The sequence below is a fragment of the Malaya genurostris genome, chromosome 3, assembly GCF_030247185.1.
Source record: "Malaya genurostris strain Urasoe2022 chromosome 3, Malgen_1.1, whole genome shotgun sequence".
In the NCBI taxonomy this organism is placed as follows: domain Eukaryota; kingdom Metazoa; phylum Arthropoda; class Insecta; order Diptera; family Culicidae; genus Malaya; species Malaya genurostris.
In genome coordinates this window covers 27,965,920-27,984,337 of record NC_080572.1, presented here as the reverse complement: position 1 = coordinate 27,984,337, position 18,418 = coordinate 27,965,920, and the positions used below count along the sequence as shown (strand labels likewise).

General features: G+C 36.0%; 2 protein-coding genes and 1 pseudogene across 3 annotated transcripts in view; all 3 read left to right on the top strand.

Annotated features, from left to right (window-relative positions):
• The window catches only part of LOC131437314 (sodium-dependent transporter bedraggled), a 279,011-nt gene that overhangs the window by 39,079 nt on the left and 221,514 nt on the right, over nt 1-18,418 (top strand). The window lies entirely within an intron of this gene.
• On the top strand, nt 6,100-9,025 carry LOC131437332 (cytochrome P450 9e2-like). The gene is made up of 2 exons (XM_058606605.1): nt 6,100-6,379; nt 6,435-9,025. Exons 1-2 carry the CDS (start codon nt 6,168-6,170, stop codon nt 7,825-7,827), a joined length of 1,605 nt encoding a protein of 534 aa, XP_058462588.1. The 5' UTR covers nt 6,100-6,167; the 3' UTR covers nt 7,828-9,025.
• On the top strand, nt 11,557-14,359 carry LOC131437341 (probable cytochrome P450 9f2; annotated as a pseudogene).

Below are 18,418 nucleotides of genomic sequence, written 5' to 3'. Positions count from 1 at the left end.
AGCGAGCGGAGAAAAATTTGATGACGGTTGTTAAGGAGAAGTTAACAAAAAGAGAAGGAATAGCCAAGACTTTATCTTTGAATTCATACAATAATACAAAGTGAAGTGCAGATTTGGGTCCAAATTCATTGATTGACTATTTAATTAGACTTCTGTTATAACCTTTTAAACACTTTGCAGTGATTGTCTTATTTTGTCTTTTATTCTACTGCGTCACTTGACTGCGATGCTAGCCCAAATATCCGCCCTTATTCTGATTAATGACGTATTGTTTTCTCTGTCGAATGTCGTATTCGTGATAACGCTAGTAAAATAAAAGAGAACTTGTATTAGATCGTACTACATTCAATCGAAAAATCAATACGCCATTACGCATAATAAGAGCTGGCCCTTATTACCGTTCTCACTTCCTCTTTCACTTTCACTTCACTCACATATCACTTCACTTGATTTTACCTATTACCAGTATCACGCATGGTGAAGTGATCACTGTAGTGGGAAAAACTCATTTTTTCAACGAAATGTTGGTGTCGTGATGTTCATAATAGGCCTTATTACCGTTCTCACTTCCACTTTCACATTCACTTCACTTACATGTCACTTCACTTGATCTTACCTATTACCGATATCACGCTTAGTGAAGTGATCACTGTGATGGAAAAAATTAATTTTTCAAGAAAATGTTGGTGGCGTGAGGTTCATAATGACATCAAGTTCATTTAAGTAATTACTTTTGTCTCTGAAGCGAATTCCGTAATAAGGGCTTAAATTCACTTCACTTGATTTCCACCGTGAAGTGATACCCATAATAAGGGTCACAGTCACTTCACTTGGTTTTCACCGTGTAGTGACACCGGTAATAAGGGCCACTGGACTGATATGTGTTCAGTCCTTGCATAATCTGTAGTCACAGCAATCGTGAACATCCCATCAAAAATGCAAAGGAACTATTGCGGTTGAACTCGGAAGCGAAAAAAGAAACAAATAACACAAACTTGTTTTTTTAATACAATAGAGTATGAAATTACCTTAAGACTTAAGAATCAAATGTTAATCAAGATTGCTTGTGTTGGTAATTTGAGTATTACGCACATTTTATTTGGTACGTATGTCATAGATCATAGATATTTATATATGCAGTGCAACCAGTTATTGGCTTGAACGATTAAGTTTAGAACCATCTCTTTTAGCAATCATTTATTCTCAAATGAATGTTAAGTCTGACTTTCTGGATGAAATATCAGTTTTAATCAATTTTTCAAATGTTCGATGGAAAATTGTTTATATTTTATGAATGTAGATTTCAACTCCCTAATAAAAAAGTTAGCTACACTGCATCAGTACATTTGTATTAAATCGCGCTACACAAAATAAACAAAACTAAATATTTTCTGTTAAAAAATCAGTTTTCCAGAAAAATAAAAAATTTTACGACAACCTTCCATATCAATTACCTTTCGCATGTTTAATTAAAGGTTCCTATTTGCGGGATTTCTAATAGAAGATACGAAAATCTTTATTTCGCAAAAATTTCTGCAAAAGAAAATCCATATAAGAATGTGTTCGGTGCTAATCAAATGTGTTAGTGGAAGTAAGCTGAAACTGAAATATTTTTTCTCGAGCAGTTTTCAGAAAAACGGAAGATTTTAGACTAAGACTTACGCTTTTCTTGAATTGCAATTCTAAGCAGAATGAACTGATTTGTTTGTTTTTCAACCGTATGGAAGATTTATTGATTCAAAAAAGGGAAAAAAGCGCAGGAGGTTGTTTTCACGCACACATTGTTGACATTACTCATACGCTTGCAAAATATCTTGCTCCTTAATAAACATCATCGAAAAGAGATATTACTGTTAATGGAACGAAAAACTATCATTCATTTATTCCTGTTTAATTCTGTTTCGCTTATAGAGATTTTAATCTTAAGGTACTCCGCCTCTTTGGGCTAGAAAATTTTTCTGATCATATGATCATAGGTGCATCGTATCGACTAACCCATCACGCGATACCCGTCCCCTTAATTTATTCTTGTTTTTGTAAATTGGCCAGTTCAATGCATACACAGAAAGAAATAATGAAATTTACACGAGATGTAAATCTAAGTAACATGGAATAGACATGGGTTGAATCGAAATTTTGATTGAAAACCTTCATCGATGCAAAACTAAATTGAATTGCATTGAATTTTCAATGAATATAACTATATCTTTCAATTAACGCTTATTTTGCGATTAAATTGTATTGAAACGTACAGAATTGTAAAGTAATTTTATGTTTAATTACCTGCTCCAAATATGTGCATGAAAATAGATGTAAATTCACAAAATATTTTTATCTGTGTAGGGCGTTGGTCTTACAAGTCAGTTGTCGTATATTCAAGTCCCAGTCTGGAAGGATTTATAGTGTCAGTAGGATCGTAGTACTAGCTATGCAATGATTCTGTACGCTGAGAATCGGCTGCGAAGTCTGTTGAAACAGTCAAATTCCACAAAAGGAATTTAACGGTGAACACTTTCCAAGACAAACCGCTAAACAGAAATCAAAACCTGTTTTAATCCATCTAGTGGTGTAATAATGCCTTTCTCATATAACCCAAAAGCAATATATTTGGTCATCAACTAATCAGACCTTCCTAATTGAAGACTTATGCGGCTAGTAGAAAGTATATTGCTCAATTTTCAGAGTCATGTATAAAACTACGCTCTTGAAATTGAAATTTTCATACTTATCACACTGAAATTCCGTTAGCGGAAATCATATCCGAATAAAATTCGGTTGGATCTTATGAAATTGTAAGACCTTTCGTTTGAACCTAAGAGCAAATTCAGCAGCTAGAAGTTCTGTATGGAAGATCTATAATAGAACAGAAACTGGAATAAACGTATCCCCAGCAAGCCGTTCTAGTTTTATTTATTCGACCAGTTCCTCTGTCAAATTCAAAACTGGTGTATGATGCCGTTCTATTTTTTGTATATTCGAAACACGAGTAAAACACTGCTGGGGCTGCCAGTTATTCTTGTTATAGAATCCAGATTTAAATTTTGTAACTGACATTAATTATGCATCTAGAACTAGAGTGATTAGTATAAAAATGTCTGTTTCACATAAATTAATCAGGTTTATCGCGTTAGCAGATTTGGATAGTCGATAACCAAATAAACTTATTTCATTTTTGGTTGTATTCAGTTTTCGGTACCCTAAACTCTAAAGTGGAAATTACTTCGACATATCATGGAATATTTAATCGATTGTTACATTTTTAGATTCAAATTCGATCTTTTGCAGTTTCGACATTACAGAGTAATGAGTGATTAAAATCTCAAATTGCCCATTAAAACGACGGACATTAGAATAATGTCATGAAAACTGAAACACCGAAGAATATTCATGCAAAAAACACATGTGGATTGATACAATAAAGGTATGATCTCGCTGCTAGTTGGATTAAGCACGTTTTTTTCGCACATTTCACCCTGTTACTCCCGAACCGGAATAAAATTCAATTGTAGGTTATGGGACCATAGGACCTTTCATTTAAATCTAAGTTTGTGGAAATCAGTCCAGCCATTTCTGAGAAAATTGAGTGCATATTTTTGTTACATACATCAACAGACATTTTGCGTATTTTCAAGTTGGAATATAAAAGAACACTCGTTTCAGCAGTGTCTACTTTCTTCTTATAGTTCCATTAATTACCTAAAACTAAATTTCCTGTAAGTAGAATGATGACATTTCGTTCGTAATGTCGGCAACAACTCGAATCATTTAATCCGAAAGTTTAGAAAGCTATATTGTATTTGACAGGTCGTTAGCAACGATACTTACCAAAAAGTGTCTTCCAATCGAACAACTACCGTCACTTAGAGACACTCTACTTAAAACATGTATGTATGTATGTATGTATGTGTGATGCCATCATCAGTTCAAGGCATTACCAATGTATGCGGGTAGACTTACAGTAGATCCGAATTTGATTATCAGATAGCTTTCATATAATTGCTGTTAAGAAGGCCAAAATAGGTTTTGAGGACCCGGCGCCTTCCAGCAAGAACATCCTGCCATACAATAAAGAATTTCGCTGTACCAGCTTAAACCCGCATGATGGTTTGTTTGTTAGAAGGGTGCGTCTTACTCATTTCAGACCTTCAGGGAGAAACACAAAGCTTCCCCCGCGTGACTCAGGTTGGCAATCCACTCCATCATCCAGTCATTCACTTGTAAGATACCCTGATGCAATCCCTGCCCCTCACCGTTGTCGATATACTTGAGCATAATACAATATAATATAATATAATATAATATAATATAATATAATATAATATAATATAATATAATATAATATAATATAATATAATATAATATAATATAATATAATATAATATAATATAATATAATATAATATAATATAATATAATATAATATAATATAATATAATATAATATAATATAATATTATAAAATATATCACATCCAAGCTAGTACAAACTTTTTTAAAATGCTGTGTAAAGCATACAAATGAAAATCCATTAAAAATCACCGTTGCACACGACTTTACACGTATGAATGTCTGTTGGATATCTGTTCTCTGTGATATAACATAATAAAAAATAATATAACATAATACAATATAACACAATACTTATAATATAATATAATATAATATAATACAATATAATATGATATAATGCAATGCAGTATAATACCATACAACATAACAAAATATAATATAATAAGATAATATATGAAATAATATGCTATGATACAATCTATAACAGTTGCTTTCGCAGTGTAAGTTATGCTCTTCTTTCGTCGCAGTTTTGCAGGAAATATAATTTTTATTATTATTAATAATAATAATAATAATAATAATAATAATAATAATAATAATAACAATAATAATAATAATAACAACAACAACAACAACAATATATAATACAATGTAATATAAATCAATTCAATATATAACAAATAATGCAACAAACAACATGTTGCAATATACTATGTATATTGCAATATAGCACTTTAGGATGGGCTTCAAACTACAGTCCATTTCGCACCCTCTCATTTTGCTACTAACGCAGAAGGCGATAGCACCCAGTCGACGCCGTTCTATTGACCAAATGTCATCATAGACGCTCGGGGAGGCATGAGATAGGAACTTGTGAGGACTTAGTTATCTCATCATTTGACGACCTAGAGACACTCTACTTAAAACATTGCCACAAACAATGTTCATCATTTTCAAATATATAAATATAAATATAAAAATAGTACACTGATGATTAGAGTCGAAATGGTGCAGCAATGATGCAAATTGTGCTTTTTGGTCATGAAGTATTTTCATGCTAAATTTGAGCCAAATCGGCCAAATCAAAGATAAAAAGATAAAGATAAAAAAATATTTTTTAAAAGACGGGATTTGCGGTGGAATCGCTTTTGATTATATTTAAGTAATTAACTAAAGACTTGATACTTACATCAAATGTGGTAAGGAATGTCATTTATGCTTCATATAATATTTATATACTACTCGATATGGCAGTGACATCTTATCTATAATGATTGAAACCCGTATGGATTGATGTCATGATGATTTTTAGGGGAGACTAATTTGTATTAGGTATTGTATTCTGCTGATGAATTTCTGAATTTGTACTTAAACAAAGTATACTAACTAGCTCAACTTAACATAAAACTTCCGAGCATAGATAATTTCGGTCTTTAATTTCTCAACATTGATTCAAAGTCGTCCATCAGAAATTTATTTGCACAATTAGAATTCATAGTAATATTTCAGTGTGAAATAATGTGGAATAAAACTAAATATACTTATTTATTTCGAAAATACTGTTCCATCTAACTTAAAGCTAGACCATGACATACCTAGTCTAGCCTGAGCAAGTTTGTATACAATTTAAATAGTGTTTTAATGCGCTCGGCAAAAGTGCACGCTCATCCTCTACTATACAAACGTGCAAAACAATCATCGATGATGAGTGTTATCGATGTAAATACGCTAGCTCCTTATACGGAATTCATATTACATACCATCAGAGTGATGCGAGTTTATTCCGGTTGTTGAATAATCTTGGTATAATTCCGAAATGCACTTAGTCGTTGGCAATTTTTCCTCAACAGCGGATGTGCTGAGAAAACTGCTCTTTCAGGATGGAAATAAGCTTCCTGCATCTCATCGCGATCGGCGTAATTTTGGTTATAATTTATCAGTTTCTAACCAGGAACAGTGATTACTTCCACAAGAAACCCATTCCTTCGTTGGATACCAAATTCCTGCTGGGAAGTACGTGGCAGCTATATCTGAAAAAAATTTCATTCGGTGATTTCATCCAAACCACGTATGAAAAGTTTCCGAACTCCAAGTAAGAAAACTAATCAAATATATCATGTTACCATTTAAAAAGAATTTATTTTCAGGGTATTCGGAATGTTTGATCTAATCTCACCAGTGTTTGTTATACGTGATCCTGACTTGATAAAAAAAGTGGCTGTGAAAGATTTCGATCACTTTGTTGATCGTGTGCCTCTGTTTGGTGGGGCAGACAACAATCATCCGGATTTGATCTTCAGTAAATCGTTGTTTGCTTTAACCGGTCAAAAATGGAGAAACATGCGGGCAACGTTGAGTCCTGCGTTCACCGGTAGCAAACTACGGTTGATGTTCGATCTCATAGTGGAATGCGGTGAAAATGCTGCGCGATACTATCTCGATGAAGCACGTTCAAAGGGACCTCAGGAGTACGAAATGAAGGATGTCTTCTCACGATTTTCAAACGATGTGATTGCTACGTGTGCTTTCGGTTTCCAAGTTGATTCATTAAAAAATCCTACAAACGAGTTTTTCGAAAATGGAAGGAACATGATGAACTTTAATCGAATAAGTGTATTTCTCCGATTAATCGGGCACAGATTAATACCAAGTATCATGGATCATTCGGGAATCGATATAGTTGATGCAAAATACAATAATTACTTCAAATCGATTATACTATCAGCTATAAACGATCGAGAAAATAAGGGTATTGTTCGACAAGACATGGTGAATCTTTTGATACAAGCTAAGAAAGGAACACTAAAACAAAAACAACATACAGAACATGATGACAGTTTTGCCACTGTGCATGAATCCAGTATTAGTAAAGGGCATAGATTGACAACTCTAACTGATGCTGAAATAGTAGCTCAATGTTTAGTATTTTTTATAGCAGGATTTGATACTGTTTCAACGTGCTTACTTTTCGTAATTTATGAACTAGCGGTAAATCCTGATGTACAACGAAGACTGCACAAAGAAATTGTAGCAACTCATTCATCTCTAGGTGAAGGATCACTGACATACGATGCCCTACTGAAAATGAAGTATTTGGATATGGTTATATCAGAAGGTCTTCGAATGTGGCCACCAGTTCCAGCAGTTGATCGAATTTGCTTGAAAGACTATCAACTAGATTCTGGCGATGGACTCAAGTTTATTATCGATAAAGGCTCCTATGTTTGGATACCCATTCAGGCACTACACCGTGATCCTAACTATTTTCCGAATCCGGATGTTTTCGATCCAGAACGATTTGGAGACATGCGGAAGGGTAACATCAAAGCCGAATCATATGCACCATTTGGAATCGGTCCCAGAAATTGTATCGGATCGCGTTTCGCACTTGCCGAGGTTAAAGTTATTCTGTATTATATGCTACTGAATTTCTCCTTCGAAAAGACTGATCGAACGGAGATACCGCTTAAAATTTCTAAGGGACTTGGGGATGTCACTCCGGAGAATGGTGTATATTTGAAATTATTACCCCGGAATTGATTTGGAAACTATGATGTAGGTATCGATTAAATAAAAACTGATAACTAAGTGTGGGCAGTATTTGTAAACACTAAAATCGTAGATTATTCTTACTTACCTTCCAGCAGTGTTGGTGATTGCCGGTAATTTGACAGAAGCTGCTCGATATTGACTTATGTACTTGGGTTTATTTAAGTATTTTTAAAAAAACATTTCAATTCATGGTATATTTGGTTTTCACATCTGCACTCTCTTAACTCTCAAATCGAACTAATTAGCTTGTCTTGCCTGAATGTTCGTTAGACCTGACTACCTAGCCCTAAACTATTGTATCAGCGGTTATCCTGTCCGAACATGTCGAAATCGTCGATGCGGCGTGGTGGTTTCGGCTGATGCAATTACTAATGGTTCTTACACGAAGAACCCTTCGATCATAAAATTGCGATATCGCAGTTTTCGAATTTTGCGATAGTTGATTTAACTAATTTCTTCGTGATTCAACCAATATGGTTTTTGATTTGCATATATTCAAGTAGTTGAAAAATATGTTGTTTTGAATGCTGTCAAATGCCGGAGACAGTTGAAAGCAAAACAATAATCGCAATGCAAAATCAACAACTTTTTTAGTTCGCGTCGCTTCAAAATGTCAATGAAAACAACATCGATGGTTAAAGCGTTTGGTGAAAATGTGTTCATTCGATTTGAGAAATTTATGATAACAAGTGTTTATTTAACCGCTATTATTTCGATCATTGATTTACTTCCAGCAGACTGTTTTACTTCCCGCTGTTTGATACAGATGATGATGCTCATGCATTAGCAATAAAACGCTTTTTGACATGAATTTAATTTATAAAAGTAACAGGAGCGAAAGGTTTCAAACACACAGAACGCGCTGCGATTGAATGGCGCGTTTGAATTGCCGTCGCAAAATTCCAACCGTTCAACCGTTTGAAGGCATCATCTTTCAATACTAATTTTAGGTAAATTTAATAATTTCGCTAATTTACTCGCCCCTCCGGGCATTTTTGCTGATTAAAAACGTTGATGATCATACAAAAATCAAAATCACTTAGAGATCAGATCAGTTCTGAGTTCTGATTTCGTAATGATAATTTATTCCTTGGTTAAGATCACTTGAAATCGGCAGTGATCGGTAGTTTACCCAGCCCTAATGATATTACATGTCAATATAAAATATATTTTTATATTTTAACAACGATATTTATTTCATGAGTCTCAACATACCGAACTTATTTCAAATAGATAATGACGTGTATCAGTAAGTATACTTTGATTATTTTCGCAAATCAATAACATTGTTCGAGTTGATTCAACTATTTGCAATGTCTAAAACAAATAAAACCGATTTATTTTTCAACTAACAGAATTTTGTTTCAATAACAACACCAGTTATTTCAACTAAAATATTTGTTGAAATTGAAAGGTATGTGTCCTCACTAATTGACAGCATTTTTTTCAAATAATTAAATTAGTTGTTTCAACCATCGTTTCTGCTAATCGAAAAACAAAAAAGACAGTTTTGTTAAAACAACAATCGATTAGTTGTACCAAATTTTAACCAATCGAATTCAGAAAATCAACTACTATTCTGGTTGAAATGGGATCGCGGGTGGTTCCGTGTGGCTGATGCAGCCACGGTGGCCGGATGTCTGCTGCAATGTTAGCGGTTCGATAATTGGTAACAGGGTGGTTGACATCTCCACGCGTTGGATACACTGGAGTCTTACTGCTGACGCGTACTTTGCTGACGTCTGTGCGTACGGGTCATCTGTTATTTGGGTTCGTCCATAACTTGCTCTATATTATATACAACATTTTCAATCCGGTAGAAGATCCTACAGAGCAATTCCAGACATGCTTCGCAGATCATCAGACTCGACCTTCTCCGATTTGGATGAAACTTTGCACATGGCTTCAGTATGGCAAACCATAAGTTTTGAATTGATGGAAAGGTCAATCCCACTCGTGACTGATTTTTAAAAAGGGCGTATGTATTTTTGCATTTCACAAAAATTGCCTTTTTCAAATCGTTGTAACTCGGAAACCGTTAATTGTACAAAAATGGCGTTCAGGAAGAAGTTGTAGGGAATCGATTGGGCACTCTAAAAAAATATACACTAAAAAAAATGTTTGATTTTTTTTCTCAATAAATAATCCGAAAAAGTTAAATAAAAAAATCAGAGTTTTAGAAAGGGAAAATTTGCCGGTATTGCAGAGATTGTTTAAATCGGGTTAGTCATCTGCGAGAAAAATTAGTGGTTAGAATAAAATATATCTCTGGACCCGGAGTTTCGGAATTAAGCCATTTAAATTTCAAATTTTATTCAATGGAAAAAAGTAACTTTCAAACGAGTTTAGACTTGTTGAAATCGATTTACCAAATCCATCGTGGAATTCCGGATCACATACGCCCTCAAGTAGCCCCTAATATTTTTTATAACAAACTTAGAACAGTAAACTGTGAAAAAGTGTTTTACACTGACGGATCAAACATCAACGAGTCCACAGGCTTCGGTATCTTCAATCAGAACATCATCGCTTTGTACAAACTCAGTGATCCGGCTTCAGTTTACGTCGCAGAATTAGCTGCCATTCAGTACACCCTTGAGATCATTCAAACCTTGCCCAAAGACCATTACTTCATTGTCACGGACAGTCTAAGCTCAATAGAAGCTCTCCGGGCAATGAAGCCAGGAAAGTATCCCCCATATTTTCTAGGGAAAATAAGGGAACATTTGATAACTTTATCTGAACGGTCTTATTTAATATCGTTAGTCTGGGTCCCTTCGCATTGTTCCATTTCGGGCAATGAAAAGGCAGACATTGGCTAAGGTGGGCGCATTGGAAGGTGATATTTATGAAAGACCAATCTGCTTCAATGAATTTTTCAGTATTTCTCGTCAGAAAACTCTCGGAAGTTGGAAAACTTCATGGACGAATGACGAACTGGGACGATGGCTACACTCCATTATCCCTAAGGTATCGACGAAATCTTGTTTCAGGGGGATGAACGTGAGTCGCGATTTCATTCGTTTTATGTCGCGGCTCATGTCAAATCACTACACTTTCAACACACATCCCCGGCGTGTTGGGCTTGCGGAGAGTGGTCTCTGCACCTGTGGCGACGGTTATCAAAACATCGAGCATGTCGTGTGGTCGTGCGTGGAGTATCGCGACGCCAGGTCGAAGCTACTGGAATCCCTTAGGGCCCGAGGTAGACCGCCTGAGGTTCCGGTTCGGGATGTGTTGGCGAGTCGGGATAGTTTATATATGCTTCTCATATACCAGTACCTTAAACACATTGATATACAAGTGTAATGTGTTATTCCTCGCTCAGAAAGTATAAACTCCACCTACAGGTTCGACACTAACATCCGCCAGATTCTCTCGATCCCCGTCCCTGACCACCATCTTCCGCCCGCCGGGCCTTCGTGGCCTTCACCAGTTCAAGCACAGCATCGATGGTTTTTGGCAAAACAATTGATTTTGGACGATATTCAAGGAATTCATCGGCGACCGAACTACGACCACGATTCAGCGCTTGTACATCAAAACGTTCTGAGTACGTTTATGTTAAAAAATGTCAAACTTTGTTTTGGTGTTGCCAGTAGCGGCCTACGTATATTGTGATAGATAAGACGACCGCTTTTAATGCAGTCTTATCTGTAAATACAAACAATAAAACGCAGCCGGTGGCGTTTTGGTCTCGTGTCTCTTAAAAAAATGTGTAACGCACTACCAAACCGAATGCTAAAACTAGCAAAACAGGTTCTAAAACCAACACGACATCAATGATCCGGCGATCAAAAATACCCAGCACATACAATCGCACTCATATTAATATGACCTTTTGGAGAATACCACTGCGGTTGCTCAAAATTGTCGCTCAGTTATTTGTGGTTTCTCTTGCACGACAGATGTGCGACTCAATTGAAAATGGAAATTAATTTTCTATATCTCATCACGATTGTCGTTCTCCTAGCAATCATTTATTACTTACTTACAAAAAACAATGATTACTTCCATAAAAAACCCATTCCTTCGTTGACTCCTAAATTCCTACTAGGCAGTACATGGCCATTATATTTACGGAAACTTTCATTCGGTGACTTTATTACAACCATATATGACAAGTTTCCAAACGCCAAGTAAGTATCAGATCTTACAATCTTGTATACATCAACAAATCAAAACAATTTTAGAGTTTTCGGCATACACGATCTGACCTCGCCAGTGTTTGTTATTCGAGATCCTGATCTAATTAAACAGGTTACTGTGAAAGATTTTGATCATTTTGTAGATCATGTACCCACATTTGGAAGCGCCGATAATGATAATCCAAAGCTGATCGTTAGTAAATCCTTGTTTGCTCTAACGGGTCAAAAATGGAAGAACATGCGAGCAACATTGAGTCCTGCGTTCACAGGAAGCAAACTGCGACTGATGTTCCATCTGATAGTGGACTGCAGTGAGAATGCAGTTAAGTAAAAGGTGATTTTTTTGAGGTTAGGATTTTCATGCATTAGTATTTGCTCAGATTTTTTGAGGTTATGATTTTCATGCATTATTATTTGCTCAGTATGCTCTGACATTTCATCATGAATAGACTTACTAACGAGCAACGCTTGCAAATCATTGAATTTTATTACCAAAATCAGTGTTCGGTTCGAAATGTGTTTCGCGCTTTACGCCCGATTTATGGTCTACATAATTCTGGTTGAATGGCTACGTAAATAAGCAAAATTGCCGCATTTGGAGTGAAGAGCAACCAGAAGCCGTTCAAGAACTGCCCATGCATCCCGAAAAATGCACTGTTTGGTGTGGTTTGTACGCTGGTGGAATCATTGGACCGTATTTTTTCAAAGATGCTGTTGGACGCAACGTTACAGTGAATGGCGATCGCTATCGTTCGATGCTAACAAACTTTTTGTTGCCAAAAATGGAAGAACTGAACTTGGTTGACATGTGGTTTCAACAAGATGGCGCTACATGCCACACAGCTCGCGATTCTATGGCCATTTTGAGGGAAAACTTCGGAGAACAATTCATCTCAAGAAATGGACCGGTAAGTTGGCCACCAAGATCATGCGATTTGACGCCTTTAGACTATTTTTTGTGGGGCTACGTCAAGTCTAAAGTCTACAGAAATAAGCCAGTAACTATTCCAGCTTTGGAAGACAACATTTCCGAAGAAATTCGGGCTATTCCGGCCGAAATGCTCGAAAAAGTTGCCCAAAATTGGACTTTCCGAATGGACCACCTAAGACGCAGCCGCGGTCAACATTTAAATGAAATTATCTTCAAAAAGTAAATGTCATGTACCAATCTAACGTTTAAAATAAAGAACCGATGAGATTTTGCAAATTTTATGCGTTTTATTGTTTAAAAAAGTTCTCAAGCTCTTAAAAAATCACCCTGTATTATCTTGAAGAAGCACGTACCAAAGGCCCTCAAGAGTACGAAATGAAGGATGTGTTTGGTCGGTTTGCCAACGATGTGATTGCTAACTGTGCGTTCGGAATGCAAGTCGATTCTTTGAAAAATCCCAAAAATGATTTTTACTTGACTGGACGGAAAATGATGAGCTTTAATAGGATTAGTGTACTGCTACGAGTCATTGGTCATAGATTGGTACCGAGCCTCATGGATTGGTTGGGAATCGATATTATTGATGCAAAATATAACGACTATTTCAAGTCACTGATATTGACCAGCATAAAGAATCGAGAAGCTAAGGGTATCGTGCGACAGGACATGGTGAATCTTTTGATTAATGCAAGAAAAGGTACTCTAAAACATAAACAACAAAAAGAAGAAGACGAAAGCTTCGCCTCCGTTCAAGAGTCGGAAATTGGAAAAGGTGTAAGTTTGGAAACATTGTCGGATACAGAAATCGTTGCCCAATGCTTAGTCTTTTTCCTAGCTGGTTTTGATACCGTGTCAACAAGCTTGCTTTTCATAACCTATGAATTGGCAGTAAATTCTGATATTCAAATGAAACTACACGAAGAAGTCATGGCTACGCATTCCTCTCTAAATGGAAGATCTCTCACCTATGACGCTTTGCAAAAAATGAAGTATTTGGATATGGTCGTATCGGAAGGACTACGACTGTGGCCGCCCGCCCCGGCACTGGATCGATTATGTATAAAAGACTACCTACTCGATTGTGGCAACGGGCTTAAGATAACGATAGACAAAGGTACTATTGTTTGGATCCCCGCTCAGGCACTACACCGTGACCCGAACTATTTCCCAAATCCGGAAGTTTTCGATCCGGAACGGTTCGGGGATGAAAAAAAAGTTAGCATCAAAGCCGAAACATATGTACCGTTTGGGATTGGACCGAGAAATTGTATCGGATCGCGTTTCGCGCTTGCCGAGGTCAAAGCTATTCTGTATTATATGCTGTTAAATTTTTCTTTTGAAAAAACAAGCCGCACTGAGGTACCGCTTAAAATAATGAAAGGATTTGGAGATGTCATTCCAGAGAACGGAGTGCACTTGCTGTTTAAACCAAGAAAATAGCTTGGAGCGTTTTGATTATCAAACTAAGCATTTTAATATGTAACTGTATCATACGCTCTAGAAATCAAATAAATACAATGCTAAAATATGCGTCTGAGTATCTCTGCTGTTATCATTGTCCTCGACTATCAGTGATCCCATTACATAAAATCGAAAATATCGCCTTTCAATACTCGGCGATGATTTGTTTTCAGCGTCATCAACGGGTCCATAAGCTGTACAGACTTTGGGAAGATTGAAGCACTCGTTCTGTTCGTTTGATATTCTTGCATCTAGTACGGTCGGACCATAGGAGCTAGCCATTGTCAAACTTGTTTACTTTTCTTAATGAAAGGATAAACAATTTGGAAAAATATTGTTATATCATTCGACTCAGCTCGGTGTGATTATAAAAAATCTGTGTGTATGTGTGTATTAAACCTTTAAACGATTTCCTTCCTCTAATTTTTTTACGGAAATTGACCATCTCCGATTTTAACAAACTTAGGTTCATTTGAAAGCTACTCCTTGGTTGTAAATCAAGCTCGAAGATCAAGTGAGTGTCGAAACTGATTCCGGAGATATAATGATAGAAGTGACGTAGCCAAAATTATTCTCCGTTCAATTTCTCGGAGATGGCTAAACCGATTTCAACAAGCTTAGGCTCGTTTGAAAGTCGTTATTAGGTATCTGGTTGTTCCTTCTGGTACCAGAAATATGATGGTATAATTGACGTAATCGGCTAAGAAATTTTTTTCTATTCGCACAACTTTTTCAAAGTGACCAATGATCAAATTCAATTGTATTATTGCTGAAACTTTTAGTTTTGAGAATGTTGTCGAATATATGACGTAAGCGCTGAAGCACACTTACTCGAATTGATCTAAATGAATTTGTGTCAAAAATGCGCTCAAATTCGTATCTGAAATTGTCTTACTGAAAAACAAAGATTGTTTTTATGAGACTGTGTGAATGTCAAGAGAAAGGTATTTTAATTTAATAATATAGGTTTAAAGACACATTGCTTAAACTCTAAGATGTAGAGGATATGACAATCTGTCCACTAGTGTTTGAATAACAGCTGATCGTGTCAGACGAGTTTTAGTTTTCATCAAGCCATGGAAAAGGACGAGTTTCGTGTCCTGATAAAACAGAAACGATGAAATTGGATGATTTGCGGTACGATCCGATATTCCTCGTATTCTCCAGGCCTGGCCCTTAGCGACTATTATATATTTCCAAACCTGAAAAGGTTTCTCCAGCAGGGTGGCAAATGACCGAGAAAACCGAGAAAAAGTCGGGAATTTTAGTGCAAATCCGGGAAAAAAGTACTAGTCCTAATCTTAGTAACGATTTTCTGCATCATGATTTTTTCTGATACAACAAAGGAAAAGTTGGAGGCAATACTCAATTTTGTGTTTGAACGAGAAGTTCAGTACAAGTTTTGAAACATCTTATTGTCCCACAACAACAGGTTCAATGGTGCACAATCCTTTAGAAATAGGGCCGACAGCCCATGTCTCATTCAACGGTTTTTGTATGGTTTCAACAGCAAGTTTAAATCAATAAGAGTTTTCTTAGTTGAAATTAAGATGAAAAATAAGGATAATTTGGATACTTCTGCTGGATTTCTATTATTTTCCCTTTCAATTATTACGGCATATTTCTATATTTTACAACATTTTCTTAACTGCAAATCGAAAAATGATGGTTTCAGTCGTTATTCTATGCAAAGTGTAAGGATGAAGCCTGTGAGAAAACGACAATCGATGCGAAGCGAAGCGATGCGAAACTTGACAGATCGCACGTAGTCGAGCGGCAGAGCTCCGTCCACTCAATTTCAGCAGAAAAAATGACAAGTATGTCAGAGTGAACTCGATGCGTTGCGAAGCGACTACTAACCGATCGCATCGCACTCACTCTGACATACATGTCGTTTTTCTGCTCGCGATCTGTCAAGTTTCGCATCGCTTCGCTTGTCGCTTTCTCCTTGGCCTCACCCTAAGATAGAAGGATTGCCGATAGGACCGTAATAATCGAAATAAAGATTGCAAATGTCAGCTACCATTTGCACTTAGAACTTTTTCTAGTGTTTGTCTTCAAATTTCTGAATAAGCATGCCTAATGGTAAAAGTAACATTAGGTAACGTGTTTAATATTTTTTTTCAAGAATTCTTCATGTTTTTAAGTGCCAGCCAATGATTACCCTAATTTCATCAAAATTTTTCTCAGTTATGTCAAATTGTGATAGCACTTGTGTTGTAATCTTGGTATTGATTTCAATAGGATTCACAAAATCGACAAAGCTGTCGACTTTCAACTTATCAACGTAGAAGTTCGTGAACTTTGAAAATGTATACAAAAGAGAATGATTATTGGTAAAACACATGCAAAAAGCACTCACTGTTATTTTCGAAGAAACATGCAAAGTTTCAGAAAAACGAATGAATGGTTCAATAGAATTAATTCTTTCGGTAGAACTATTAAATTATATTTAAAATTAACGGTTATACCCATCTCTTCAATACACTTATAATTTGAATAAGTTCTAAGAGAGACTGATTTTCCAGATAGCCTTAAGAAGGCTGATTAAGACTGTCTTGTAAAAGATTGAATAATTTGAAAAAAAATTACTTTAATTGCAGTTGTAAGGATTTAAATTTTTTTTTATTAGACATTTAATATTTCTGGCAACTTACAAGACACCACTGGTAACCGTATTTGATGTGAAAGCTACGCTTAAGAGCATTATTGGAAAAAGCAAGAAGTCTGAATGAAATGTGTTTATTTTTCGAGAAAATTGCAAGAATTTTTATGCTTCATTCCTTCGTGAAACTGGTCTCTTTCATAACCGTTGGCCAGATATGTTTCATCGAAGTTACTGGCGAAATAAAAGACAAAATAAAGATGGAATACATTGAGCTGTTTGGTACTGTCAGTCAGATGACCAATTGGACAAACTGTGGATGAGATCTTTAAACGTAGTTCCAATGAGATACTCGAAAAATACTGTGGCCTGTTCTAAAAACCGGGAATTTTTATCTCACGCACCGGGAAAATCGGGAAAAATAAACAGGAAATTGAAATCGCTAATCCCCTTGCCACCCTGCTCCAGGAATTTTCGTGGAATGCTGAGGTCATTACAGAAACGGAATGACTGAGCTTGACAGCTAATATATACTAATAACATATATCATGGTAAGAAACTGTAACTACTGTTGGTTTCAGTGTAGGTAAGGAAGAACGGAGATTGAAATACTCATTGGAAATAAAATTATCTGTATTTACTCTTTACACGTGAATAGTATATGCAATAAAAAGACAAAAAATCACACATGTGGAGAGACCATTAGATAATTGGCTGAACGTTGAGAGGATCGCCCATTCCTTTAGCCTATTTATAAAACATTTGTCAGCTTTAGCTGATTTATTTTCGCGGGAGAAGAGTTATTACTCATGATTTCATGATAAGTTAAAATGATTGGTTTCATGATTTTCTAATCATAACAGCAGTAACGGATTTCTTTCCGTGTAAACATGCGCGAGCCTGGTGCCTCCGTTCCTTCTGTCCCCGGTCTCGTCGTAATAGGAATTGGAATTGTTTCTATTTCTTCGCCTTCGATTTATCAGTGCTTAACACTCCAAATACCAAGCCTCAAAAAAAGTTGGAACGGTAACTTTGAGCTGTCATAGCTCAGCTGTTTTTCAACGAATCTCAATATATTTTACACCCTCGAATTTTGTGAAGTTCGTAGATTGATTCCAAAACTTTGTAGCTGACGATTGGCAAAGGAAAACCAATGAAAATTTGATTTTTCCCGTTCCAAGTTTTTTTCACGCGCCTAATATGCCCTATCTGCTTTCCAATTTTCTTTCCTTTGGCATAAACGTCGCATAGAAAATATTGAATACTTCAACTTTACCGAGTCATAACTTTGTTGTTAGTCAACCGATCTTCAAAATTTGTTCACCATTGGAAAGGTACTACTTCCACAAATACAATGCACTGAAAAAAACTAAAAATAGGGTTGTCTACCCAAAGTTATAATGAAAACTGTAGATTGATGACCTAAGAAAAGAT

Excerpts from the sequence above, each read along its gene's own strand:
- LOC131437332 (XM_058606605.1), top strand. The coding sequence starts at position 6,168 with ATGGAAATAAGCTTCCTGCATCTCATCGCGATCGGCGTAATTTTGGTT. Across the intron at positions 6,380-6,434 it reads GAAAAGTTTCCGAACTCCAA|GGTATTCGGAATGTTTGATC; the intron begins GTAAGAAAACTA and ends ATTTATTTTCAG.